The 27,441-nt window shown below is 44.1% G+C and overlaps 2 protein-coding genes across 7 annotated transcripts in view; one reads left to right on the top strand and one right to left on the bottom strand.

Annotated features, from left to right (window-relative positions):
- The window catches only part of LHCGR (luteinizing hormone/choriogonadotropin receptor), a 64,204-nt gene extending 47,139 nt beyond the window's left edge, over positions 1 to 17,065 (bottom strand). For 3 of the 4 annotated variants that reach the window (XM_044925893.2, XM_025261005.3, XM_025261002.3), the window contains exon 1: positions 16,689 to 17,065. In XM_044925893.2, coding sequence (XP_044781828.2) covers positions 16,689 to 17,050 — 362 coding nt within the window. In that variant the 5' untranslated portion in view covers positions 17,051 to 17,065. The remainder of the gene's footprint in view (positions 1 to 16,688) is intronic. The other variant, XM_044925894.2, reaches the window with a different exon arrangement.
- The window catches only part of GTF2A1L (general transcription factor IIA subunit 1 like), a 168,208-nt gene that overhangs the window by 106,278 nt on the left and 34,489 nt on the right, over positions 1 to 27,441 (top strand). The window lies entirely within an intron of this gene.

Raw genomic sequence — 27,441 nt, forward strand, 5'->3', positions numbered from 1 at the left:
CTTAGAATCATGGTGTTAAGAGAAATGCCTTCATGTTGATGCATGGCAAAACCAGTACAATATTGTAAAGTAATTAGCCTCTAATTAAAATAAATAAATTTAAATTAAAAAATAAAAAAGAGAAATGCCTAAGAAATTAATGACATATATGCACAATACTACTTGCAGAATTAAAATACATGCACACCAGACATTAGAAAACATATGAACATACATCAGGATGGTTGCCTATGGTGTGCCTTAGTACCTGAAACTATGCTCCCCCTGCACTGGTACTTATTTTGGCCTTGATTTCTTATCCTGTACCCTGCCTGGTCTCCCCAAAGTCCATCAAGAAGGAAAGCCTCTGACCTTCCTTTCTGCCAATCACCAGATCTTGAGCCCTGTATTTCTGCCTCTCAGAAGACACTGCTGACCTGGATAGGTTCCTAGGTACTATCTGGTTCAGCTCAGTTCAGTCATCAGTTGTGTCTGACTCTGCAACCCCATGGACTGCAGCATGCCAGGCTTCCCTGTCCATCACCAACTCCCAGAGCTTGCTCAAACTCATGTCCATTGAGTTGGTGGTGCCATCCAGCCATCTCATCCTCTGCTATCTGATTAGGATCAATATAATACCTCTCACTGCTGGCTTCTCACTTGCAAACTGGGTCCCATGGCGTAGATGCTGACCCTGTGCTGGGGCCACCCGGTGCAGCTGGGTCAATTCCTCTAGTGGATGCTGTGGTAGGCTGCCACAGTCTTCTTTTAGGACTGAGGCCCTCTTTGGGAAGCAATAAAGAATCCACCTGCAATGCAGGAGACGTGGAGACATGCGTTCTATCCCTGGGTCAGGAAGACCCCTTGGAGAAGGAAATGGTGATCCACTCCTGTATTCTTGCCTGGAAAATCCCATGGACAGAGGAGCCTGGCGGACTTCAGTCCATGGGGTTGCAAAAGAGTCGGACATGACTGAGTGGCTGAGCACAGCACCCATTCCCCCAGATATTGGGAGAGTCGGCAACTGAAGTTCTCGGCTGAGTTGCCCTCCTGGAATTCCTGTCAGCCTTAGATTGCCACTTCACTCAATAGTAGGCCTTCTTTCCTGGGTATCCAGTGACTGGTCATGCCTACACTTAGTTGTGCCTGACTCTTTGCAACCCCATGGACTGTGTAGCCTGGCAGGCCTCTCTGTCCATGGGATTTTTCAGGCAAGAATACTGGAGTGGGTGCCATTTCCTCCTCCAGGGGGTCTTCCTGACCCAGGGATCAAACTGGCATCTCCTGCATTTGTAGGCAGAATCTTTACCTGCTGAGCCATCGGGGAAGCCTGGATGCATAGACTAAAGGTCCAGCCCGTTTGTCTTGCCTAATGTGGAACTGCTCATGAGAGCCATCCTGCTTTCAGACCTCCTTTACATCAACTCTTTCACCTGGGCCCCGACTCAATGCCCTTCCTAGCCAGCCCCAGTTGTCAAGGCACCAGCTCACCTTCTGTCAGAGCCCAACAACAGATAACAAATAGCATTCAGATGAACCTAGTCCCCTTGAAGAAGATTATCAGGTCCTCCTTAATTGTTCCTAATGTCTCTTTGAGGGATCAAGGGTGGGGCTTGGGCCCCTCTTATTTTTTTTTTCTTCTGAGTTTAATAATACAGATGACCTTGGAAGAAGCCAGTTTGTCCAGCTCACTGGTTTGTTAATGAACATTCAACATAATGTTAGCAGGAGAGTTTCAGAATCAGGAGTTTCTTTGTTCCCCTTTAAAGAAGCCCAAGATTTAGAAATCCTTGCTTATAAAAACCTGTCCATTGGGAGACATTTGTGTTATTAAAGAGTTCTTTGTTCTACAGGAAGATCTGATGAAAGGTTCCTTTAAATAGCAAACTCCCTAGGTGAATGAAAAATATGGTTTAACTGACACACTCTCCTTTTAAAGATAGGTATTGCCTCAAACCAGTTACAACTGTAGGTTCCCCCACTTCCCCCCTCATTTTAGGAGCTTGGAGTGCACAGATGCTTTCCAGGGTAGGACCACCTGCTGAAGCCCACAGGCTGAGCAGGACCAGAGGAAGACAAGAGCCCGGGAAGAAATCCCATGCTAATCTGGAGTCCTCAAAGCCTGGACGGGGTCTTGTTCACCTTGCTGGAGCCTTTACCTCTTCTGCTCAGAATGGCAGAAATGAAATGTTTTCATTCATTTCCCTCTAATCATTTAGAAAAGCCATCTGTATTACCAATTTAAGAAAGCTACAAACATCCAGCCATCTTGCATAGCTACACACCCTGAATTTTAAAACACTGAAAAATCAGAGGAAGAGAAAAAGACATAAACCCGGGATGGTCAAAGATATGTTTGCAGATGAGCTCAGAAATGGGAGCATTAAACACTGAATTGTTCAACTTTAAAAGAATGTTAATGTTTTTATATTTATTACATAAGACCTTGTTCTACATTGAACAGAGACTTGAGAATTCCTGCGTTCTTTTCAGTCATTATAATAAACTTGCTTTCATCTTGGAATGAAGTAAAAATGGCTTTTCCCTTCACAAATGATTTTAAACCTTTATGCTTTCAAATGCATTAATCTATTTGGTAACTTCATTACTGAGTATGTCTTCTTTTATTGGCCTCTTGTCTTTAGCTTTTACCTGGAGGAAACCGAGATGTCAATGTTAACTGAAATATGAAGTCAGTGTAGATGGACATCCAATATGTTAACGTTTTACATCAGAGAATTTGGGAATACACTTTTAAGCACTTCCTGCATTAGAGTCAGTGAATCAGAATAAAAAGGATTGCTTGCAAGTGGTTTGGTCCAACCCCTCACTTTAGATGAAGAATCTTAAGTGAGGAAAAGTGAAATGACTTCCCTGAAACCGCAAGGCAGTTCAGCAGCAGATCTGGACTAGAACATAGGTTACTCTGTTCCTGGTCCAGTGCTATGTCCTACGTTAGTCAAATTGCAACAGTCCTGTTCCTTAGGGGTGTGTTGATAACGCCCTACTACACAGTCCTCTGGTTCTTCTGCAAAAACCTTGCTTCTGTGAGAGCCACCAGCTTCTTGAGGGTGTGCTCACAGTCTTTAACTTCAAAGTGTGAGTCACTCAGTCATGTCCGACTCTTGGCGACCCCGTGGACTGTAGCCCATTAGACGCCTCTGTCCATGGAATTCTCTAGGCAAGAATACTGGAGTGGATAGCCATTCTCTTCTCCAGGGGATTGTCCCAACCCAGGGATCGAACCCAGGTCTCCTGCACTGCAGGCAGATTCTTTACCATCTGAGCCAGCAGGGAAGTCCCCTAAGTTCCTGTTTTCCCATGAAGCTTTTAGAGCCTACCAGGGTGCTCTTTCTTCCTCTCCCCTGTCCTCCTCAGCACTAATGGCTACATTAAAAATAGTTTCTCTTTTTCTGCTCTGTATTTTGAGAATTCACCAGGTGTTTTGTATGAGTGTTTCCTCTCTTCACCATTGAATTCCTAGTGTCGGCTGGATTCTACCTTCAGACCATGAAGACAGAATCCAGCTTCACAGCCCCTTTATTCTCTCCCCACTGTCATTCTCCTTGGCCATTCTTCACCTTGACTGCTCCATAGTCCACATATTGGTTTCTCTTCACACCATCCTAAGCTTCCTCTGCCCAGTAGGGCCTTTCCTGATAACTCCCATCACGTCACTCTACTACTCAGATTCTTCTGTCCCTCCTCTTGACCTGTCTACTTTTCTACAAATGTCTCAGCCTTGCATTCGAGGCCCCTGAAACAAAAGCTTAAACTTCATTTGCCAGTCCTATCACCCACACTTCCCCTCATATAACCAATACACTAAACTGGCACTGTCCAAAAATGCAGCCGCCAGCCACATACGGGTATTGAGCACTTGAAATACATCCAGGCCAAACAGAGATACACTGTAAGTTTCAAATACACACCAGATGTCAAAGACTTGGCAAAACAAAATAAAGCATCTCATTAATAATTTTTATATCGATCGATGTTGAGATGTATGTGGCTGAACCACACTGACTCTGTTTTTCTCAGCTCTCTCTGAGGCCCACAGTCTTACCCGTCTCCTTTCTGCATGGCTGACCTTTAGTGCACTCAGAAGGAATGCACCCAAATTGGATGAGTTTCCTATCACCTTTTCCCCTTGTCTTCATCCAAAATGAAAACTGGAAGAACGCCTCCTGCTGATGCAGATGATTAATGGTCACGAAACCCCCAAGCGGAAGGAAAAACCCCTGGTTCCCATCTGGTGTGGACCTGCTTCTCCATGGCAGTCAGGTTCTATTTTCAGCTCTGGTCCCTGTAAAGCCCCCGTATACCCTTTTCCACACCCTGCAGTATGGAGTACAACTGTGCACGTTGTCCACTTAATCCCACCTGCATATAAATTACCCTCAATAAGCTTCATAGTTGCACTTCATGAAGATGCCTGTTTTGTTTTTCAATCTCAAGTTTAGAAGACATTATTTAACATAATAATTTTGCCTTCCAACAAAAATTCAACATTGAATATTCAAAATTTCAATATTCAATTGAATATTCAAAATTCAATATTCAATTTTGCCTTCCAACAAAAATGATTTTGTACATTTGGATTAAATAAAATATTTTACCAACCTAGACAGCATATTAAAAAGCAGAGACATTACTTTGCCAACAAAGGTCCATCTAGTCAAGGCTATGGTTTTTCCAGTAGTCATGTATGGATGTGAGTGTTGGACTATAAAGAAAGCTGAGCGCCAAAGAATTGATGCTTTTGAACTGTGGTGTTGGAGAAGACTCTTGAGAGTTCTTTGGACAGCAAGGAGATCCAACCAGTCCATCCTAAAGGAGATCAATCCTGGGTGTTCATTGGAAGGACTGATGTTGAAGCTGAAACTCCAATACTTTGGCCACCTGATTCAAAGAGCTGACTCATTTGAAAAGACCTTGATGCTGGGAAAGATTGAGGGCAGGAGGAGAAGGGGACGACAGAGGATGAGATGGCTGGATGGCATCACCAACTCAATGGACATGGGTTTGGGTAGACTCTGGCGGTTGGTGATGGACAGGAAGGCCTGGCATGCTGCAGTTCATGGGGTCGCAAAGAGTTGGACACAACTGAGCAACTAAACTGAACTGAAACTTTATTTCACCTTTTTAAACCTTTTAAAATGTGGGTATTAAAAATTAAAATGACACTCGTGACTAACATATTTCTACTGGACAGTGCCTCCCTAGACAAATCAGACTGTCATGTTTCCTGAATTTGCCTCATATTGTCCTGACTTCCAGAGAAGGAGATGGCACCCCACTCCAGTACTCTTGCTTGGAAAATCCCATGGACGGAGGAGCCTGGTAGGCTCCAGTCCATGGGGTCGCAAAGAGTTGGACACGACTGAGCGACTTCACTTTCATGCATTGGAAAAGGAAATGGCAACCCACCCCAGTGTTCTTGCCTGGAGAATCCCGGGGACGGGGAAGCCTGGTGGGCTGCCGTCTCTGGGGTCACACAGAGTCGGACACGACTGAAGCGACTTAGCAGCAGCAGCAGCAGCAGCAGTCCTGCCTTCATTCACACCGTTTCTGCCACCTGGCGCATCCACCCTCCTCTGCTGGTTAGAATCTACCCTTGGTTAAGGTCTGTCTCGGGCGCTGTGTACTTTGTCTTCATCGCCTCATGCATGTGCTTTCTCTCTGGCGGCAGCATGGTGGGAAAGTGACAGTGTCGACTCAGGAGCCAGGCTGCCCGGGTGCATTTCACATGTATAGAGTGATGATGATACTAAGTACTGCACAGATTGTTAAGGCAATGTTTATGTAATATTAATATGGCATCTCTCACAAGATTAGAGCTCAATAAGTACTTTTAATTCCCAGCTGCTTGCTGTGAAGGGTTCAAGCTACCCCAGCCATGCCTCATGACAACTCTGCCTCCTTGCTGGGGATGGGGTAGGGTGGACTCAGTACTTTGGAATGGATTCTTCTATTTGTCCAACCCTTACATCGACAAAGCGCCTGTGACTTGTCTCCAACTCTTTACTCCGCTGATTATACATAGGACAACTGAGAGAGAGGGTGGACATTCCCACGTGGCACCTTTCCATTGAGCTCAGGTATTCCTTATAGACTGTGTCTGATAGCCTTTTAAAGAAATGATAAAGAACAACCTTCCATTAAGTATTTCAACTCTAGGGAGCCACTCTGCAGAGTTCTCATTTGCTCATTGATTCTAAAAAGTGTGGTCAGTTGAAACTCTCCCACTGGAAAGTACAATCTGAGTGACTCTTCTTTAAGACAGCCTTTGCAAAGCACCTGAGGAGCTTGAGGAGTTTATGAATCACAATGTGAACCAAGAGTTTCAAGAAGATTCCCTGGGTAATGGATTTTCCAAATCATTTGTACAACAACTAAATTAAAAATGTAAAGCCCCGGAGAAAAATGGTCAACACATCTAAGCCCTTACTCAAGACCCATCTAAAGTTTTCTAAAGACACAAAGCAAAATAACCCAATCTCTACCCCCAAACTCGAATTCTTCTAGAAATAATATAACACGACAGGAATAACTCTGGTAAATAAAACTACATGTTGAATCTTCCCCAGGGAAGGTGTGCATTTTCTGTAATGATTTCTCAAAAATATTTCTTAGAAGCAGAGAACATCATGTTGTCAGGGCAGTCACACTGCAGCTATGCTTCAGGAGCCTCTTTCATTACAAGCTTCTGTTTCCAGACACTTTTTTATTTTTTTGGTGAGCCTGTGAAAGCTGGATGCAACTGATAAACTACATGCTTTTAATTAATTTGATGGAATGGGTTTGAATTGCCTGAAATTATTGGCATGTGTATCTTCCTTTTTCACTAGCTCCTCAGATCTGGTAGACACAAGTGTGTGTGGTTGCCTGGTTCAAAAAGGCCCCTTCGCTGGAAGCATCTCAGTGCTGCTGGCAGCAGCATGGGCGCATCTCGTTGTCTGTGCTCCAGTCTCAGCAGTGGGACGGGGCACGCGCAGATTCTCCCTCTAGGAATTTGAAACTTGTGATAGGTCTTTGGAGCTGATTCATTACAAAGGTGGAATCTAGAGAAAAGTTCCCTGACCTCTTGCTGCTAAAATGCCAAATTCTCCCTGGCATGGCTCACATCCTTCTAGCTCCTCATTCTTCTGTTAAGTTAATCTCTTATGATTAAATCTGTCAGAGTTGATTTCTGGTGCCTGCAAATAAGAAAAGCCTTCATCAGAACCACACCCACTGTTTCCAGGGGAAAGTCATCCACTCTCCATTGATGATCCATAACACAGACAGGGCACATGACTGGTGGTCCATGAGAGAGCAGAAGGCTTTGAACAGTGATTCCCTGGTGGCCTCACTAAGCTGGTTTCAAAGGCCAAGATGGAACCTGTGGGATAACCATGTTATTCCACTGCCCCTGCAGAGAGTGAGGCTTAAAGAACTACAGTTCAACAATCCTTTCACTGAGGTGTCTTTGTTACTCTGGCTAGAAGGGACAGAATCTTTCTCTGAAATCTCACTAGACTGTGTGTGTAACCTTCATCTGGCTTTTATCACCTTCTGCATTTCCGTCAGTTACCTGAGAATGAGTCCTCTCCCTCCTATGGCTGGAAGACTGTAAGCTCTTGGGGGGCAGGGGCTGGTCTGTGGATCCTGTGCATCGCCCTATACATGTCAGTACCTAGTTCCTGAGTGGTCAGCAAGCCTGACCTGAAGGTTTTCTGTGTGTCCAGCCACAGGCTTTGGGAAGGGGAAAGGACCTAGAATAGGCTTGGATGCTCTAGCTGGACAGGTAGGACTGGCCCAGTTGAATGATAGAAAACAGAGTATAATCATGTATTACGTGACATGTTTGAGAGGCCGCTCAGCCGGTGCTGAAAAGACCAGCATATATGAGTTCCAGGCAGTAATGAGCTCTGGTGTTTCAGGATTCTAACTTATTTACCTTCCAGGCTGAGAAGACCCCGTGGGTCATTTTCTCTAATTAGCACCTCACAGGAGCAAAACTATTCCATCAGGCTTCCATCAGCCTTTGCAAAGGCTGTCTTAACAGTAATAGATATTTACTGTTCAACTTCATATACAGGCTGTGGGTTTTTCAGGTCTTCTCTGCATCATCAGATTATTACAATAATCCTTTGCAGTTATGGAAAACCTTTATTTCTGAGTACTTTTGGCCCTGCTGTCTTGGTTATCTTCACCACAGTCGACCCCACTCAGGGGTAAGAATCATGATGCCCCTTTTACAGACAGCACAGAGGTTTTTTTGCTGTCCTGAGCCCACACTGCAAATTAGAGAAAGGGGGACCTGGTGCTAGGACTCACGTCTGCCTGGTCCATGTCCTGTTGATCAATTCAGATAATTTGGGGGATGTGCTGGGCCTACCCCATCGTACCAGGGTGTCTTCACCCCTGTGGGATCAGAAATGCTCTCTACTGCTGCTCCCGAGGTAGAATTATGAACCCGGGAGTCACCTCATTTTATCAGTGTCAAGGACAAACTTAACAGCAGCAAGGGATAAAGCTTTCCTTCTGAAAGTTGAGTTTTACTTGTAGATTGGACTTTTCTGACTCTGGCTCAGGTGGCATTCAAGACTCGTGGTTCAGGGCCACCAGAGAACAGCTGTGAGTGGTGTGCCAGCATGGAGGGGGCGGCATCTCCTAGTGAGGCAGAAGCTGAGAGTAAATGAGGACCATGTGGGGAAGCAGCTAGAAGCTTCCCACTAAGTCAGGGAGCCCACCTGCCTGGTGGGTGGGATTATTTTAATTTCCTTCTTAAAAAAAAAAAAAAAAAGAACTGGTGTAAAATTTGTTAAAATCTGCATTAAATGTGATTTTTTTGCACATTAAGGGGAGCTGCCAGAATGGAACACATATGCTCCCATGGAGCCAGCCCTCTTGGGTCTGGTTGGAGAGCAGCAGGGCCTCTCTCCACCACTATGACCCTGGCTTTAAAATTCCATATGTAAGATCAAAGTTACACACGGCCAAGACACTATCTGGTGCAGCCAACCTGAGAGATTATATTTTGGAAAGAAAGCTTTTGTGTCTCATTTTTTAAGACATGAAAAGTAGCCAAATTGAGGAGATTAGAAAGAAGGTAGAGGTGGGTAAAGGAGCAGAACTGGAGCCCTGAATTAATCTAACACACTGCTTTTGAAATAAGAAAAAGGATAATGTAGAGAAAATCCAAGGAATTATTGCTCTGCAAAGGGAAGGCTGGATCCAATGCCAAAGGGATCTGTGTGTGGAGCTTTTTGGCCGCACACTTCCGCTGAGACTCTGGGAGCTCTGCTGCTTGCATTTTAGTGTCCTTCTAGGTGCCATCGTTCACTTTCCCCAAAAGGATGATTTCTAAACTAATAAAATCTGGCCCTTGCAAAGCTTCTCCCAGGGAGTCTGTTTATAGGCACAGCCAGGTTTAAGAATTGTCTTGAAGATAATAACTGGGAGAGCTGAGTCAGAACTGAAGTTCAAGATCAACCTCTATCTTGGGCCTTTCTTTCTGTTTTTGTGGGAGTGAGGTAGGAAGGTGGAACATGAGCTTTCAGAATTCTGAGATTTTTTTTTTTTTTTTGAGTCTGGTTCAGCTGCAGGGAAGCTGAAGGTAGGGCCAAGCTGTTTTACTTGAAAGAGTTTAGTAAGCTTCCCTCTGTCCTATGGACTCTTACCTGGTGCCCCGACCCAGGAGCCAATAGGTCTCAGTTCACGTGGTTGTTTTGTTTTCATGGGTCCTGGGCTGGGAATTGATTTTTTTCTAGTGAATGAGTTAAAACAAATTGACAACAAAAATTAGAACAATCTATGGGACTGTTGGGATACACAATCAATAATATAGGTAAGCTTCCGGTCTTGCTTCTCTGGATGGTCCTTTTAAAGGACAGAAAATCTGGGACCTGGATGTTGATATAATAGAAAGAACCCCCCTCTGATACCCATAGCACCTCACCTTCCCATTTTCTAGGATGGAGATTTTTTTTTTTCATTTATCCATTTTTTAAATTGGAGGATAATTGCTTTATAGTGTTGTGTTGATTGCTATCATATACCAATGTGGATCAGCCGTACATACACATATGTCCCCTCCCTCTTGAACCTTCCTGCCACCCCCCACCCCATCCCAGCCTTCTAGGCTGTCACAGAACACTGGGTTGGGCTCCCTGCGTTACACAGTAACTCCCCACTGGCCAACTGTTTGCACGTGGTGATGTGTGCGTCTCAGTGCTGCTCTCTCCATTCGTCCCCCTTCTCCTTCCCCTGCTGTGCCCACGAGTCTGTTCTCTGTGTCTGCATCTCCATTCCTGCCTTGTACATAGGTCCACCAGTACCATATTTCTAGATTCCATATATATGCATTGATATATGATGTTTGTTTTTCTCCTTCTGACTTACTTCACTCCTCACTAGGACTGATTCAAATTTGCTCCTTTTTATGGCTGAGTAATATTCCACTGTATATATGTGCCATAACTCTTTATCCATTCATCCATAGGGGGATATCTACATTGTTTCCATGTCCTAGCTATTGTAAATAGTGCTGCAATAAATATTGGGGTACATGTGTCTTTTAAAATTATTGTTTTATCAGGGTATATGCCTAGTGGTGGGATTGCTAGATCATATGGTAGTTTTATTCCTAGTTTTTTTTTTTTTAACAAGTCTCTAGGATGGAGATTTTAAAGTAACAGTTAGATGTGGTACGTGCTTTCCTTTTGTACTGGTTCATTGTTCCTGTTCAGCTCAATTTGATCATCATATAGTTCAACAGACACTTTAATCATACTACCTGTGAACTTTTGGAAATCCTGAGCTGAATAAGACCCCTTCAGGTGCTTCTCACTTTAGCACAATGATTCAAAACCATGGTGGGGTAAGGTGGGGACTCCTACTCCCCGCCCCAACACACACTGTCACCAGGGGCATTTGACTAATATCTAGAGAACTTTTTGTCATCATCTGAGAGGGTAGTGCTACTGGCATATAGCAGGTGGAGGACAGGGAGGTGCCTGACACCCTGCAGTGTACCAAACAGCTGCCCACAGCAGATGATTATCAGGCCCCAGAGAACAGCTGTGCTGAGGTTGAGGAAGCCTGCTGTTGCAGAGGAGGTCCATGCGGAATAAACAGTTTCTATAGGAGATATGCAAAAGCAGATATAAGTACAAAGTATCAAAGCAAGTGTGTGTATATGGGAGAGAAGGGCCATGGGGAAATCTTGTTGGGAAGCGATTTCAAATCATGATTTTTATTTAATGCTTTTGTAATCAACTATCCAAGAATGACTCTGAAAGTTTATTAGTCGAGAACTACATATTGGGAATTTTTTTTTCTTTTTGCACAACTCTGGGTAATTTAATCAAACATTCCTGATAACTTTATATTTCCCCTTACAAAAAAATTTCCCCAAAGAACCAGGGAGAGGTATAAATAGGGAAGAATACATTCAACCTTATTCTTGGCTTCTCAGCAAGGAAATCTCTAGCCCACTCTCAGCTGTGATTTTCTTTCACCTGGACTCTCCTTTCCTTCTCTCCTTCAAGGTTTAGCCTCATAACCCTTAGTCCATGACGCTTTCCCTTGGAGATTTCCGTGCATAGGGAGCGGTCTATTCCCTGAACTCCTCCGAGCCTCGCTGCCCACGCTTCTCCTGGGTGTGAGTGTGTTTCTGCCTAGACTGTGGGCTCCTCAAGGATGGGGACCACCCCCTCCATTGGTATATTCCTCTACAGCACAGAACATGCTCTGGATCCCGATTTACGCTCAAGGTAGGAGAAGGAGAAAGACATTTGGGAAAGATGTTCAGAAAATTAACATCTTCCTGTGACACTGGACTGACAGATACAGCACATTTTCTCCTTCTAAAGTCTCTGGATTGTGTCTTATAATAAAGTTTAAAAGTTTAATCTCTGTTTAGTAGGCACAACATGCAAAAAATAAACTGTCATTATTATTATTATTAGCATTTTCTGACTAACAGATTTTTCAGAAGCTGTTTCTATATCAAGCAGACCAACCTTTCTGTTGTCATAGAGACAAAGATCTTTATATAACCATAGGCAAGGTGAGATTTTTTTTTTCTTTCTCTCCTTCTACTTGTCTGGAACTAATAAGAAAAGGAAAAGGAAATTTTTAAAATTAATTCTTTTAGATTTTTTTTCTCCAGTTAAAATGAGTGAACACATGGGAGGCATTTTTTTTTTTTTTGTATTACATTTTAGATTTTAAATTCTTAAGTTTTTAATAAAATACTGTTGGGCTAGAAAGATCTGAACAACAGAATTATGCCATTTTCAAAATTTGCAAGTAGTGGGCTTATTAATGATAAGCAATTATTATCTATGTTCCTTTTTTTTTAAACCAAATAGTGGACTTCAGATGGAAGTCTTATAAGGCAGGACTGCTGCTGCTGCTGCTAAGTTGCTTCAGTCGTGTCCGACTCTGTGTGACCCCATAGACGGCAGCCCACTGGGCTCCCCTGTCCGGGGGATTCTCCAGGCAAGAACACTGGAGTGGGTTGCCATTTCCTTCTCCAATGCATGAAAGTGAAAAGTGAAAGTGAAGTCGCTCAGTCGTGTGTGACTCTTCACGACCACATGGACTGCAGCCTACCAGGCTCCTCCGTCCATAGGATTTTCCAAGCTAGAGTACTGGAGTGGGGTGCCATTGCCTTCTCCGAAGGCAGGACTACCAAGGCCTGAAATGACTGAAACATAAACTAGCATCTACTGATGGACCAGTGATGAATCCTAAGGTGCTCTGTGGTTCTTACCTGTCCAACCCCCAGAACTGAGAGAGCCACCCTTCACTGCACAGAATCAAACCCTGTGGATGACCTAGTGCAAGACTGCATCCTTCTTATCCTTTATCTCATAATTTCAATTCTCTTTTTATGAACTCCCAATAACTTGTTATTTGTGTCATTTTCTGTCTCATAATTACTGTTTACCACTTCATTCATCATTAAGAAAAGAGGATTTCAGCATGAACCCATTCACTTTTTCTTTCCTTTGCCTCAGTGTTAAATTACACCTTTATCCATCTGTCTTCTTCTCTCAGACTCAGAAGTATCCCTCTATTTTAAGAATTACCCCTTCCCCTTTGATCTGATGCCAGTGCCTTCCTCCCACTCACACTGATATCTTATACCATCATTCCTTGCATCTTCAATCAGTCCTTCTCCATAGATTCCTTCCTCTACTCCTTTTTGAAGACAAGACCAGAAAAATAAAACAAAAAAACTTTTCTTAATCATGTTTATTTTTCCATATGTCTCAGACTTTGAGGTTTTAATCTGATCACAACTGCCTTTTTTTTTTTTTTTAATAAATAGGTATTGTCTATGTATGTGTGTGTGGATGTTGGAGGAGATGGAGAAGAGAAGTTTATGGCACATAGAAGTTCTAAACATTCTTCTTGCTTTCCAGAAGATCATATCCTCCATGGAGAGCAACTGGGATTTCCCAGGTGCACTAGTTGTAGAACTGCCTGCCAATGCAGGAGATGCAAAAGATATGGTGTTCGATTCCTGGGCTAGGAAGATCCCTTGGAATAGGAAATGGGCAACCCACTCCAGTATTCTTGCCTGGAAAATTCCATGGACAGTGGATTCTGGTGGACTGCAGTCCACGACGTCGCAAGAGTTGGACATGACTGAGCGACTGAGCACTGGCGAGCAATACCTCGATGCTCAAACTTTAGCATCTATCAGAATCTCTCAGGGAGGTTGTTCAAATGCAGACTGCTGGACTATACCCTTGGAGTTTCTGATGTAGTAGATTGGGGCTGGGGGCTGAGAGCATGCATTTCTAACATTTTCCAGGTGATGTTTATGCTGCTGGTCTGAGGAACATTGTCTTAAAGAAGCTGCTACTAAGCTGCTAAGTCACTTCAGTCGTGTCCAACTCTGTGCAACCCCATAGACAGCAGCCCACCAGGCTCCCCCATCCCTGGGATTCTCCAGGCAAGAACACTGGAGTGGGTTGCCATTTCCTTCTCCAATGCATGAAAGTGAAAAGTGAAAGTGAAGTCGCTCAGTCATGTCCGACCCTCAGAAACCCCATGGACTGCAGCCTTCCAGGCTCCTCTGTTCATAGGATTTTCTAGGCAGGAGTACTGGAGTGGGGTGCCATTGCCTTCTCCGCTTAAAGCAGCTACACTCCTATTAATTCTTATGCAACTCTCTTGTCATATGCATGTTTAAGTCACCTTATCATGCTGAGAAACTTATCCCCTTTTGGCCTTTATAGGCTCCACCTCCATAGGGTTCTCCCTTGAAGGATAAAGTCATCTCTCAACTATCTGATCCTCAGGAAGCCTGGCCTTGTGAGGGTCAGAATGTGTGCTGAACTAAGGGGTTTAAAAGTCTAGGAGAAGCTGCTGCTGGCGTGTATGACAAAACAGTGCATGTGAAGGGAGGAAGGTCAAGGATTCTGTAGCATTCCCCAGGGATGGGAAGGGCTTCAGAGCCCGGGCAGTTGGCTCCTTTTGGGGAATGCGACTAGGACCAGCGGGCCCCAGCATGCTAACAGCGCTTATACTGTGCCTGCTTCCCACCTTCATCCCCAAACCCAGTCAACCTTATACATCTTTCTGAGGGGTTCGAGGCTTCTCTAAACTGTGCTGTGGGACAGTGAGAGAATCTGTTGAGTTTTAGTCTTTTCACTTCAGCCTACTCCAGGGAAGAGGTACTACCTTCCTGAAACCAGTGTGGGTGTGGCAGCAGGAACTGTTGAGAGAGCACAGTGAAAAGCTGAATCTGAAAGGAGCTGGGACTTGACTCTCTCATTCCTGTCTTCCACCAGGAGGTTCTCTGTGCGTGCGTGCTCAGTCACTTCAGTCGTGTCTGACTCTTTACAGTTCTATGGTCTGTAGTCCGCTGGGCTCCTCTGTCCATGAGATTTTCCAGGCAAGAATACTGGAGAGGGTTGCCATGCCCCACTCCAGGGAATCGTCCTGAACCAGGGATCAAACCCATGACTCCTGTGTCTCCTGCGTTGCAGGTGGATTCTTTACCACTGAGCCATTAAGGAAACCCACAGGAGGTTCTCTACTCAATGCCAATTTGGCAAAACTGAGAACTTTTTTTTTTTTAAGGAAGGGGTAATTTTCTTACAAAAACGAGAAAATATTAACAGCAAGTTAAGACCTATCTTTGCAACTCAGTAGCTGTGGGACCTGGGGAGGTTTTTATACGTCTTTGGATCTTAGATTCTTATAACCTGTATGATAAGTAATGCGTGAGTGAGAAAGGCACAGTGTTAATGGCACAGTCATCCATAAAAGCAAGATGGGAGGCTTGTCAGGGAAGGACAGGGGCTGGGACTTGGAAGGCAGTTTCCATGGATTTATTTATTGATTGAAACAAATTCTATCAGCATGGTCCTTACCTTCAGGGAATTGAGCTGACAAGATAATTAATGGAAACCAATTAATATAAACTCTTCAACCTTTACACATATCTCTCAACCACAAATATTCTCCAAAGGCCACTAACTCTTCCAGAGGAGAAGCTCAGCCCCTCATGCTCTTGAGGAGAAGTGGGCTCCTCACAGACTTCTGGGAGCCCATGGAAATGGGGTAGGGGGGATCTCTCTCCTCCCCCAGCATGGAATTCCATCACACTATCGGTTAGAATAGAACCAAGACCTCTACCAGCCTGGTGCCTTTGGTACACCTTTATAGTCTTCTTCTTTCTCTTTCCTTCTCTCTTTTATCACCTCTACCAAGATGTAATTTATATACAATACAATTCACCCATTTTAATTGTACAATGCAATGTTTTTCCGTTTGTTCAGGGAGTTGTGCAACCATGACCACATCGAATTTTAGATAATTTTCATCACCTCAAAAAGCAACAGCTGTTAGCAGTCACTGGGCCTTCACTCCAGCCGGATGGCTACTAATCTCCTTTCTGTTTATCTGGACATGTCATATAAATAGAACCATGTACCTTGTGCTACCTTTTTCCCAAATCGAAAAAGTCTGCTGACACTCTGATACACTTGTACACTTGTCTCCTCTTTACCCCATCAGTCTTTACCCCAGCTTCCTCTGCCTGCCTGCCAATGTGTCCAGCTCCCTAAGGGGTGGTGGTGTGCCAGAGCTGGGACTCAGGGCCTCTCACTGATTAGGCAACGAGATTGAAATGCAAGCACATCTGGTCAGACAACCAGGCTGAAACCCAAGTACATCTGAGGCTGGGGTGGAGCAGTGGTTGGTATGTTCACAGAGTTGTAGGTGGCCCTGGTGGGCCAGCAGACCCCACTGAGTGACCAGGTCACCTCTGGCCATCAGGTCTGAACACCCCATTTCTTGAGGACCACAGGGTCCTCCTCACAGGAACCCTCGCCAGCATGGCTGGCCCAAGGCTCAAAGACCACGCAAGGCTTCTCGTGTCTCACGCCCCGTCCCCTTTCAGCAGTTGCAGGGAGAGGCCTTCCCATGTGGCCTGTGGGCAGCTCCACGCCCCTGGCCACGGTCCCAACCAGGGCGAAAGAGTGGGTCTGGGGCCGCCAGAGGCTGGAGGGTGCACGGGGCCCAGGCGCGGGAGAGGGTGGCAAGGACAGCTCCCAAGCTTGGGCTTCTCATCACCCTGAGAGGTGGTGGAGTTCGACAGGCACTGCATCTTTCTCCAAGCATCCAGGTAAAGGGGATCAAAGAGCAGGGAGGCCAGGAGGCCGGAGGGTGCCTGGGCGGGGGCGCCGCGTACTCACAGTCGGCTGAGGCCGGCCCGCGGGCCGGGGCAGCGCAGGGCGCCGTCGGGCGGGCAGCTGCAGGGCTCTGGGCAGGGCGCCGGGCGCTGCGCCCAGAGCAACGGCGCTGGCGGCAGCAGCAGCAGCGCCAGCAGCAGCCGCAGCGCGAGGGACGGCCGTCCCATGGCCCGGAGCCTGAGCGCGGGCTCCTGCCGCAGGGCGGGCCGCCGCCCCAACAAGTGCGGCCGGCGCCCCTCTCCCCGCCCCCTGGCCTGCCCTCCCTCCTCCCTCGCCGGCCCGCCCCGGCCCCCCGCCCCCGATGGCGCCCCCGCCGCTGAGTCTGGCACTCCCTCGACTCGCGACAGTGGCCAAAGGGACTCCATCACCTCCTTTCTGCTCTGTTCCCTGGCCCATCCCATCCGTCTGCAAGTGGCCCTAGGTACGGGAGGCAGCATGTGGAAATGGTGAATGCTTTGGATAAGGGAAGAGGACGGAGTTCTGAATTCTCCTGGCTCTGCTGTAACTGTGTGTGAAGTCCAGGGAGAACCTCTCATTTCATCTGTGAGAGAGGCACGCTGATAGTCCATACCAGCTCTGTCCACCTCAGAAGCGGGGAAAGTACCGAGCTCAGACGCTCCTCCTCCTGTCTTTCATTCTCAGCCCCCAAATCTGTTCCCCTTTTCTCCCACCAACTCTCTCATCCTATAGTTAGTTAATCTGTGTCCTCCCAACATCCCCAGTAATGTCTCTGTACTTCTTTCAGTAGTAACCACTTTCCTCCTTATAGAACAGGCATTTGAGTGTGTTCTCTATCTTCACTATAGATTGTGAAGTCCAGTTCGGGTTTATTTTATATTTCTGGTTTCTACATGGTAATTCTTCCGTAAAGATTTGCTGAATGAATGAAACTGCTATAATAATGAACAGAAGCTGCCCCAGTGGGAGGCCCAGGATATGCTAGACCCTGTGAGAGGCTCTCTTCCTCACATCATGTCTAAGTTTCACCATAAGCAGGAAGAGTGTTTGCAACGAGCAAAATGATGTCCTGAGAGGTGACGTGACTTCCTTGAAGTCACACATCTCTTAAGTGGTGGAAACGTGTTTGAACTCATGTCTATCACCTACTTTATCTTGCCAATAAAGAAAATTAAGTGTATGATCTGCATACCAAGGACTTGGAAAGGAGACATTTTATGGTTAACTGCCATGATGTAAAATTTTTCCTATTTAATTTCATCATTAGAACCCTTGACCTTTCCTCTTTCCTAGGACTCTGTTTGGACTCTGAAAAGAGGTAGACTTTGAGAGCTGGGAAGATGTCTAAGACTACAGACAGGAAATAAACAAACGGAGTTGTTTCTGACTTGAAGCTAACTCTCAAGGTCAGAGTGGCTAAGTCACTAATCTGCATCACTTGTGAGTCTCTTGCCTGAGGAAGGTAGTTTTTTTTTTTTTTTTTTAATTAAAAAAAAAATCGTTTGGCTTTGGCCACATTGTGCTGGATGGCATGAAAAAACAAAGCTTCTGTCTATAATACTGGGCCCCTCTCTTTTACTGCTTACCTGATCTCTTCACCCTTTCATACTACTGTATATGCTATTCATTTACCTGGAATGATTTTCTCTTCCTTTTCCATATTCTATTAGGTAAACTTCTGGCTGTCCTTCCAAATTCAGCCCAAAGTCATTTCTACCATAACACCTTCTTGAACCCAACCTAGCTGAGTAGTTGTACCCATAGCGCTTGATCTTATAGCCCATGATATAACACTCTGTAAGATCCCCTGGAGAAGGGAAATGGCAACCCACTCCAATATGCTTGCCTGGGAAATCCCATGGACAGAGAACCTGGTGAACTACAGTCCCTAGGGTCACAAAAGAGTCAGACATGACTTAGTGACTAAACAACAACAATGATAACACTTACTACTTTAGTTTTGCTTCCCCCTGACTATTCATCTGAGTATTGTTAGGACATGTCATAGTTTCTAGCTCCTAGTAGGTGCTGCTCAGTATATATCTGTTGAATAACAGAATGAATAAATGAAACCCAAGCACAAATCTATAGTAGATGTTTAGTAGATAATCTGAGATGAAATTAACAGACTTGCTTGATTAATTCTCAACCATTATGGATCTATCTGGTAAGTACAAAGTATGCTCCTGTCTGGGGCTTCCCAGGAGGCACTAGTGGTAAAGAACCTGCCTGCCAATGCAGGGGTTGGAGTTCACAGTCCCAAAGACGTAAGAGATGTGGGTTTGATCCCTGGGTTGGCAAGATCCCTTGCAGGAGGGCATGGCAACCCACTCCAGTATTCTTGCCTGGGAAATCCCATGGACAGAGGAGCCTGACAGGCTACAGTCTACAGAGTCACACAGAGTCAGAATGACTGAAACGACTTAGCAAACATGCATGAACTGATGACTTTGAGATCACATTTCCTCTCTTTTAATTTGCCAGATTTTGGTAAGGGAGTTGGGGTAGCACTGGATTTTTCAAAGGTTTCCACCATGTAGGCTGAATTAAGGAGAGAAGAAATGAATAACTCAAGGTGGCCAAGTGGCTTTTGTTTCAATTCTTATGTTTTACGTGGCTTTTTCTTTCTTTTTTTTTTTTACTTCAAAGCACATCTGTTATGTAAAATGAATGGCTGTTCCCACCCACCCCTGAAGAGTCATTTGATTCAGTGCTTGGCTATCCTTGGGACTTCTTACATTCCAGCAGGAGAAGTCTTGGGCAGTCAGGATATCCTGACTGTCATTGCTAGTGTGACTTGGTCTTTGGTTTCCTCATCTGTAGGAGAAGGGGTTGGAGTTCACAGTCCCAAAGTCTCTTCTAGCTTTGAAGCACAAAGATTCTGTGGTTAGCATTTATGTATTGGTGGTGGAAGGACTTGGATTGGGTACATTGATTTCTTATTGCTTGTCTTGGATTGGAAATACAATCCTGTTTGTGAAGAGATGCAATTGTTTATTTGGAAGAAAACTCACAGCTATAATGAGTTTTCATAGAATGTTTCTATCTCTAATTAATTTCAGTTGAATCTTAATCATTACATTAGTTCTTGCAATGTACCTATTATAACCAAATCTTGTGGAATTGTTTGCTGTAATCATGAAAGTTTGTTACAATGGAATTTACCTATCCTGCTCATTAATATGTGACCTATTTAGAGTGAATATTTTTAAATCTGAAGGACTTCTGTGTCATATAACTCTGCTCATAGTTACTTTTGTCACAGAACTTCAAAAGAGCATGACCCACAAGGATTGCTAATTATATTTTGCTGACAAACTAAAGTTCATGAAATTCATAAGAATTTTAATTCTACCTTAGAGATATAAAAATATCTGACACTACAACTCAGAAATCCTGGTAAAGCTCTCCAGAATTCTAGAACAGAGCTTCTCATAATGTGGGGTTGCAGAAGTACATTTGGGAAGTTTTAAAAACAAAGGTCCCTGGTAACACTATCTAAAAAGATTCTGAATCGATTGGTATAGGCTGGGGCCCGGAGTCTGCGTTTTAACAAGCACCTTATGTAATTTTGAATCATGGAGTCCCCACAGCATAATTCATGAAACTCCAAAATGGAAATTCTAGAATTGCTAGAGAAGACAAAGTTCAAGAATCTTTACTAAGAACTCTGAGTTCTAAGTAATTGTGATGCATTGTTAAAGAAACCTGGTGTAACATGCACGCAAATAGTAGTGTCTGTGTGTGAGCGCATGTGTGCAAAACTGCTCAGTTGGTTGTAATGCTGAAGATTTTTTCCTTTTAAGTAGCAATCGATTTAAGTGTTCTCTTTTTTGGTGGAAGCGAGCAATTTTAGAAGATCATGGATGCTGTTTTTCTCCATGTCTTACTAGATTAACTCAACAGCACTTAATGTCATACTAAGACACTGGAGTTGGAAGAAGTCAGCAAAGTAAACAAAACAAAACAAAACACTTCCGGTAGAATAGGCAAGATTTTGTGACTTTTGAACACATACCCATTAGTACTATAACTTGTACTTCTTCCTCTTAAAAGCAGTGGTGTTAACCTTTTCCTCAGAAGAAAGGTGAATGTAAGGGCAGAGGAAGGAAAAAAAAATGTATAAGAAAAGAAAAAATACAGAATGATATCTGTGAGTGGTCCACACTTGCTACTTGAGATGAAAAACAAAACAAACAAAATTTTAAAAGGTGACCCCTGAAAGTTATACTCTGAAACTTTGTGCAACCTCTTTGTTGCTTGCTTAGAAATTTCATCACTGCCTGTGTGGTGTGAAAACAGAGATGTGGTCAGCTGTGTGCCACCTCCAGGGTGGCCCTGGGGTTCCTGTGGGCCTTGAGATGAACTCAGAACTAGAGGCTGATGAGCACCTGGGCCCTGGTCCTAGTGATGGATCTGGAAATAGAGGGTGAAGGCTGATCTGGGACATGAGAATCCTTCTCCAAGGCTAACAGACAGAGAGAGAGAGAGACAGCGAGAAAAGGGGGCCTTGCTTTTATGATTATGTTGCTGGAAGACTGAATAAATTGAGAACTGCTATTTTTCTTGTCTCCTGGCAAAAGCCTGTCTTTTCTGGCCGTGACTCAAGCTACAGAGAGAAAAACAGAGATGAGAGACAGATGGGGCAAGCGGACCTGAGGCTAGCACCTCCCTTGGACTTGCCAATGTAATAAGCCAATACATCCCCTCTTTTGCTTAAAAGCTAATTGAAATAGCATCTCACTCATTTGCAGTCAAAATTCCTAATCTCCACTGTCAGCCTTGCCATGACCTTTATTTGAACTGCATGCTTCCACCACCCCTTCTCAGTTGGGAAAGAAATAGGACTTTTCTCTTTTTATATCTGTCATAGGCCTCATCACAAACACCAGTGAATTTTCCCGCTTTACACTGGCAGAACTTATCACAGTGCTTCAGGGAATAAATGAGTGGAGTGAGTGAGTGAGTGAACAAATGAATGAATGATGAATGAGTGAACAAAGAGGCAGTGACCTAGAACCACATTATTATTTCTAGAGAAGCTGCATTTGGCTAAAGAATTCACATGGCATTCTTTGCATTTTAGGCAATGCCTCCTAGCAAACTGTGACCTTGGTTTAGAAATTAAATTTCAAGCTTGAATACTAGCTAGAGTCTATATAAGGAAGGAGAGAAAACTTCCTGAGATGATGAAATAAATCCACAAGGAAACAGGATTTGATTTTTTAAAAGCAGATGTAGAAGTAATCAAATTGTGTACTATAGGATACTGGTTGCCTGCAATGCTCCTTGGAAATATTTAGGGGAAATGTGTCAAAGTTCAGGAAATTTGGTAAAATTTGGATTAAAAAGTTAAATAAGGTTCTTTACTAGACAGTTTTTCAGAACTTTTAACATGCATTCTAAATCTCCAAGAGGGTCATAGTATACGGCCCTGTGACTGTGGAACATGTTTTGAGAATGTAGATTTGGGAAAACAGGTTGAGAACACTGGTTTATTCACAAATGTTCAGGCACCTGACTTTTATGGCAAAGAATCCCTTCACTGAACTAGAAGCCAGAGCTGACATTAGGATGGATAGAGCCCACTAACATGCGGCTTTGGTGGCAAAAGGCAAGGTTGCCTGGATCCCTCTTCTCCCTTTGATGTGGATACTCAAGGTCTAGAAATCCCACTGATATCAATGCATTATTTTAGGTTAAGCATCACCTTCCCCAGGCCTCTTTTAAAACTGAAAACACAGCACAGGGTGAGAGCACATTGATTTGATTGCATCTTCACCTGAATTATTAATTTTCAAGACTACTTTTTTATGGAGAGTGTAGGAGATAGATGCACTTCGCTAGCAGAGAGGGAAGTGTTCGCAGAAAGCTTCTTCCCATCAGAGCTGTGTCAAGAACCTGGACTCTGATCTGCCTTCAGATGCACTTAAAACACAGAGATCAGGGCCTGGAGGGTGAAGAAAACCTCTGTTTTACTCCCAGCTGCTTTGTGTGGCCCTCTTCTCTCACCCCTCCTCACATCCTGTCCTGGGTGGGCATGGTGATGGGCTGGCAGGCCCACTGAGAGAGCACTTCCTAGGGTGTGGCTCTCTTAGAGATGCACAGAGAGCCACCCCATCTGTCTGCCTGCTGCTGCTATCTGTCACACTGAGTTATGCTTCCTGAACATGATGTGGCATGCAGACAAACAGAAAGGCCAGTCATTACCCTCGGGTCTCCCAGGCCTTTATCCAAAGAGGAATCGCCTTCAAAGAATAGTTTGGAAATGGCCATCAGTTTTGAACTGTGCACGTGGGGCCCAAGACTGGAAGAGTGGTGGTTCTGTTTTCATCAAAAGGGAATACAGCGGGAGCCGATCTGCAGAGGGTGCCTGTGAGAGAACAGCCAGGTTGCAGACGAGCAGTGCTATTAGGATGTGCGAGTCTGAGGCCACATCAGGCTGGAGAGACCCAGGAGGCCACTGAACTGCACTGGTGCAGAGCAAGGAAAACACTGAAACGGGAGAGAGAAATCTGGGTGTCCTACCTCAGTGGTTGTCAGTCTCAGAATCACTTCTGAGAAGTTGCTTAAAAGGCAGATTCAGGGAGCTTCTGCTTCTGTGCATTTGGCATCAGGCTAGGAAATGTGCTTTGAAGGTGTCTCTAGTGACTTTTTTGGGAGAAGGGACCTTGTTCTACTCTCTGAGAAACATTGCTCCAGAGTGATTAATGAAACCCTGGGAGAGATTGCTGGAAGAAAAAAGCTGTGGGCTCAGGATAGCATGGTGGGATCCCTACCAGGAAGGAGGAGGAATCAAAGGCACTCTTGGAGCCAGCTCTGCAGATGATCCATGCAGGCGCAGAGAACAGGCAATCCATACAGGGACTGAGAAAAATTATAATCAAACATAAAGGGAGAGGCTTTCTACCTTGAATTTAAAGATACCGAAAATTAAAGAAAATCCTGTGCATGACTTTACTTCTGCTAAACTAGTCAAGAGAAAGGTCAGTTAAAGGAAACACCAAATGGTGGAGAAATAAGTGTAAAATAAATATACTCCTGCATTTAAAATGGTTTAAGCCTTTTGGAAAGAAACATGGTAATTCTCATCTCAGTTCAGTTCAGTTCAGTTGCTCAGTTGTGTCCGACTCTTTGTGACCCCATGAACTGCAGCACACCAGGCCTCCCTGTCCATCACCAACACCCAGAGTTCACCCAAACCCATGTCCATTGAGTCAGTGATGCCATCCAACCATCTCATCCTCTGTCATCCCCTTCTCCTCCTGCCCTCAATCTTTCCCAGCATCAGGGTCTTTTCAAATGAGTCAGTTCTTCGAATTAGGTGGCCAAAGTACAGGAATTTCAGCTTCAACATCAGTCATTCCAATGAACATTCAGGACTGATTTCCTTTAGGATGGACTGGTTGGATTTGAATCTCCTTGCGGTCCAAGGGACTCTCAAGACTCTTCTCCAACACCACAGTTCAAAAGCATCAATTCTTCGATGCTCAGCTTTCTTCACAGTCCAAGTCTCACATCCATACATGACCACAGGAAAAACCATAGCCTTGACTAGACGGACCTTTGACAAAGTGATGTCTCTGCTTTTGAATATGCTATCTAGGTTGGTCATAACTTTCCTTCTAAGGAGTAAGCATCTTTTAATTTCATGGTTGCAATCACCATCTGAAGTGATTTCGGAGCCCAGAAAAATAAAGTCAGCTACTATTTTCACTGTTTCCCCATCTATTTGCCATGAAGTGATGGGACCAGATGCCATGATCTTCGTTTTCTGAATGTTGAGCTTTAAGCCAACTTTTTCACTCTCCTCTTTCACTTTCATCAAGAGGCTCTTTAGTTCTTCACTTTCTGCCATAAGGGTGGTGTCATCTGCATATCAATCTAGGCATATGTATATGTTCCTCAATCCAGTGATCCTAGAATTGAGGATTTTCCAAGGAAATAATTGAATAGACTAAAAATGCCATGAGAATGGAGATGTTCAATATGGTCAATTCTACATTACACATTTGAAATAACCTGCATATTCAGCAATATTGCAGTGATTTAAAGAAATGATGATTCATTTAAGCAATGTTACTGTGCAGTCACAAAATAATTTGAGAGACATAGGAAAGTTGAATGTGTTAAAAAGTCAGATTACAAAGTCATGTTTGAACTGCAAATCCAGTAATGTATTCCTGTTCCTTTGAGGAGAAAAGCAATTGTTATTTTCTGTCCTAATCCTACACCTGTAAGTCTGCTCAATACATATATATTTTACATATGGTAATGTAAGTTTCCACGTTACTCTTTCCATACATCTCACCCTCTCCTCCCCTCTCCCCATGTCCATAAGTCTATTCTCTGTCTGTTTCTCCATTATTGCCCTGTAAATAAATTCTTCAGTACCATTGTTTTAGATTCCCTATATATGCGTTAGAATATGATATTTATCTTTCTCTTTCTGACTGACTTCACTCAGTATAATATGTTCTGGGTTCATCCACCTCATTAGAAATGACTCAAATGCATTCCCTTTATGGCTGAGTAATATTCCATTGTGTATATGTACCACAACTTCTTTATCCATTCATCTGTCAATGGACATCTAGGTTGCTTCCATGTTCTAGCTATTGTAAATAGTGCCGCAATGAATAATGGGATACATGTGTCTCTTTCAATTTTGGTTTCCTCAGGGTATGTGCCTAGGAGTGGAATTGCTGGGTCATATGGTGGTTTTATTCCTAGTTTTTAAAGAAATCTCCAACTCTTGCCTCTTTATCAAGCTTAGAGTGCCACATCCAAGTCTCCTCACTTTATATTAGCAGCTAGCTCTGCTCCTGACTTTCATCTTCCCCCAGGCCCTCCTGTGACTGGCTGTTCCAGTATCAGACCATCTCAGGTATTAACCCCCACATCAATGGTCCTTTAATGCATTTAAGTTTTTACTTTAAACGATTACATCAAAGTAATGTTCCTGCTAAAATTATTCAAATGGCTTTAAACAACTAATATTAAAATATATAATACTTCCTCATATCCCTCCCCCATCCACAGCCTTTGCACTTGCTTCCTTTCTAAATAATTGCTGTGTGTTTTGTTTTATATTTTCTGTGTGCTTTAATTATCTATTGTTGTGTAACAGATTACCACAAACTAAGCAGCATAAAACAACACGTATTTGTAATTGCACACTTGCTGCGGACCAGGAGTTTGGGCCCGGCTTAGCTTGTGGAGGGTGGGCAGGATTTGCGAGAGGAGATGGTGGCCTGATCTCTCTGGATTCAGATTTTTACGGGATGAAGCTGTTTTTACCCCCTCATTGCACCCCTCTTCCCGCCTTCTGCAATAAGTTGCATCTCCAAGTCCCAATTGTTTCTGGATCTGCTGGTGGAATTGGCTCAATGCCTATCACCTTTCCATTCCACTGCGCTTATGGGTCACACAGCTTACATCAGCTCCTGCTCCTCCATCAGCTTGTTATCTTCCAAATATTTGCTGAAATCTTTCACTTGCAGTTATGCAATAGTCTGGTCTCCCAAGAGGCAGATTTCAAGATGATATTAAGTGTGCAAGGGTTTTATTAGAGAACTGCCTTTTTGAGAGAATATGGGGAGGGAGTCAGAAAAGGCCAAGAGAGCATGAGACTGAGATGAGAATGAAGGAGAGGAGGGAATAAGGCTGGTTGGAGCACCCCAGACCATGATGCAATGCAAGGGTGTTCAGCAAGGCAGGCAGGAGTCCTTGAGCCAAAGTTGGCTTTTGGAAGAGTCTGGTATCTGCTTGGAATGGTTTTGGCTTAGTTCCTTGCCATACTCAGTCATCAGTAGGGAGCAGCCCCGGGGAAGCATGACATTGGCCCAAACTCAACTATGGGTTGTAGGTGACTTTCAGAGCCCAGCAGCAGGGGCCCTTCGTCAATTACACACCCATAAATGGAAGCCTGAGCAGTCTCATGGATGCCACAAATTATTTCTTTTCTCATTCTCTCTATCCTTTGGATGATTCCTTTTTTGGGGGAGTAGGGTGACTGTGTTTAAAAAAAATTCTTATTATATTTTAGTGGCATCTAGAAAAGGAAAGGAAATGGGTCGGTGTAGTTCCATATTCATTTTCTCAATCATTTGAACTAATTTTCTCCAAAACTTAATATATTTCTATTTGAAAAAAAGTTTAAAATAAGAAGGTAAAGCTGATCAGAATTGTCACATTCAGAAAGCTGGAGAAGGATGGAGACTGAGAAAAGGGCGTGTGATGTGCTGACTAGGAAGTTGCTGGTGGGTGAGCTTATTGCTAGTTCCACAGCTGTGGGGGTGAAAGTCAGCTTGAACAAGACTGAGGAGTGAGTAGGTGTAGACAAGTCTGTCAAGAAGTCTGGTGGTGAGGGGAGAGGAAGAGAGAGTTAACCCAGGGGTGAGCTAGGTAGAGGGAAAGGAGCTCCTAACAAGTTCATTAGTAGATATAAAGGGCCAGAATGGAGGCAGAGATAAAGGGTGCAGATAAGAAAAGACATTTTGAACAGGATCTAAGAGGAAGCAGGGGTCAGGGATAGGATCAAGAATGGATGTGCAGGGCTTATTCAGAAAGCAGAGAGGTGGGAGCAAAGGAGGAAGGGCGGTGCAGACATAAAGAAAAGTTTCGCTGGTCTATCAGTTAGGATTGCTTCTAGCTACAAGAGGCAGAAACTTGACTACTGTGGTTTTGGAAGTAGGGATTTATGTGATAGGCAGTTCAGAGCAAAGATGACAGACAGCAGTAAGAGGCTGCCAAGGGCTCAAGATCCTTTCATCTTTCTGCTTCATCTTGCTCCATG

This window comes from Bubalus bubalis, chromosome 12 (genome assembly GCF_019923935.1).
Source record: "Bubalus bubalis isolate 160015118507 breed Murrah chromosome 12, NDDB_SH_1, whole genome shotgun sequence".
NCBI classification, from domain to species: Eukaryota; Metazoa; Chordata; class Mammalia; order Artiodactyla; family Bovidae; genus Bubalus; species Bubalus bubalis.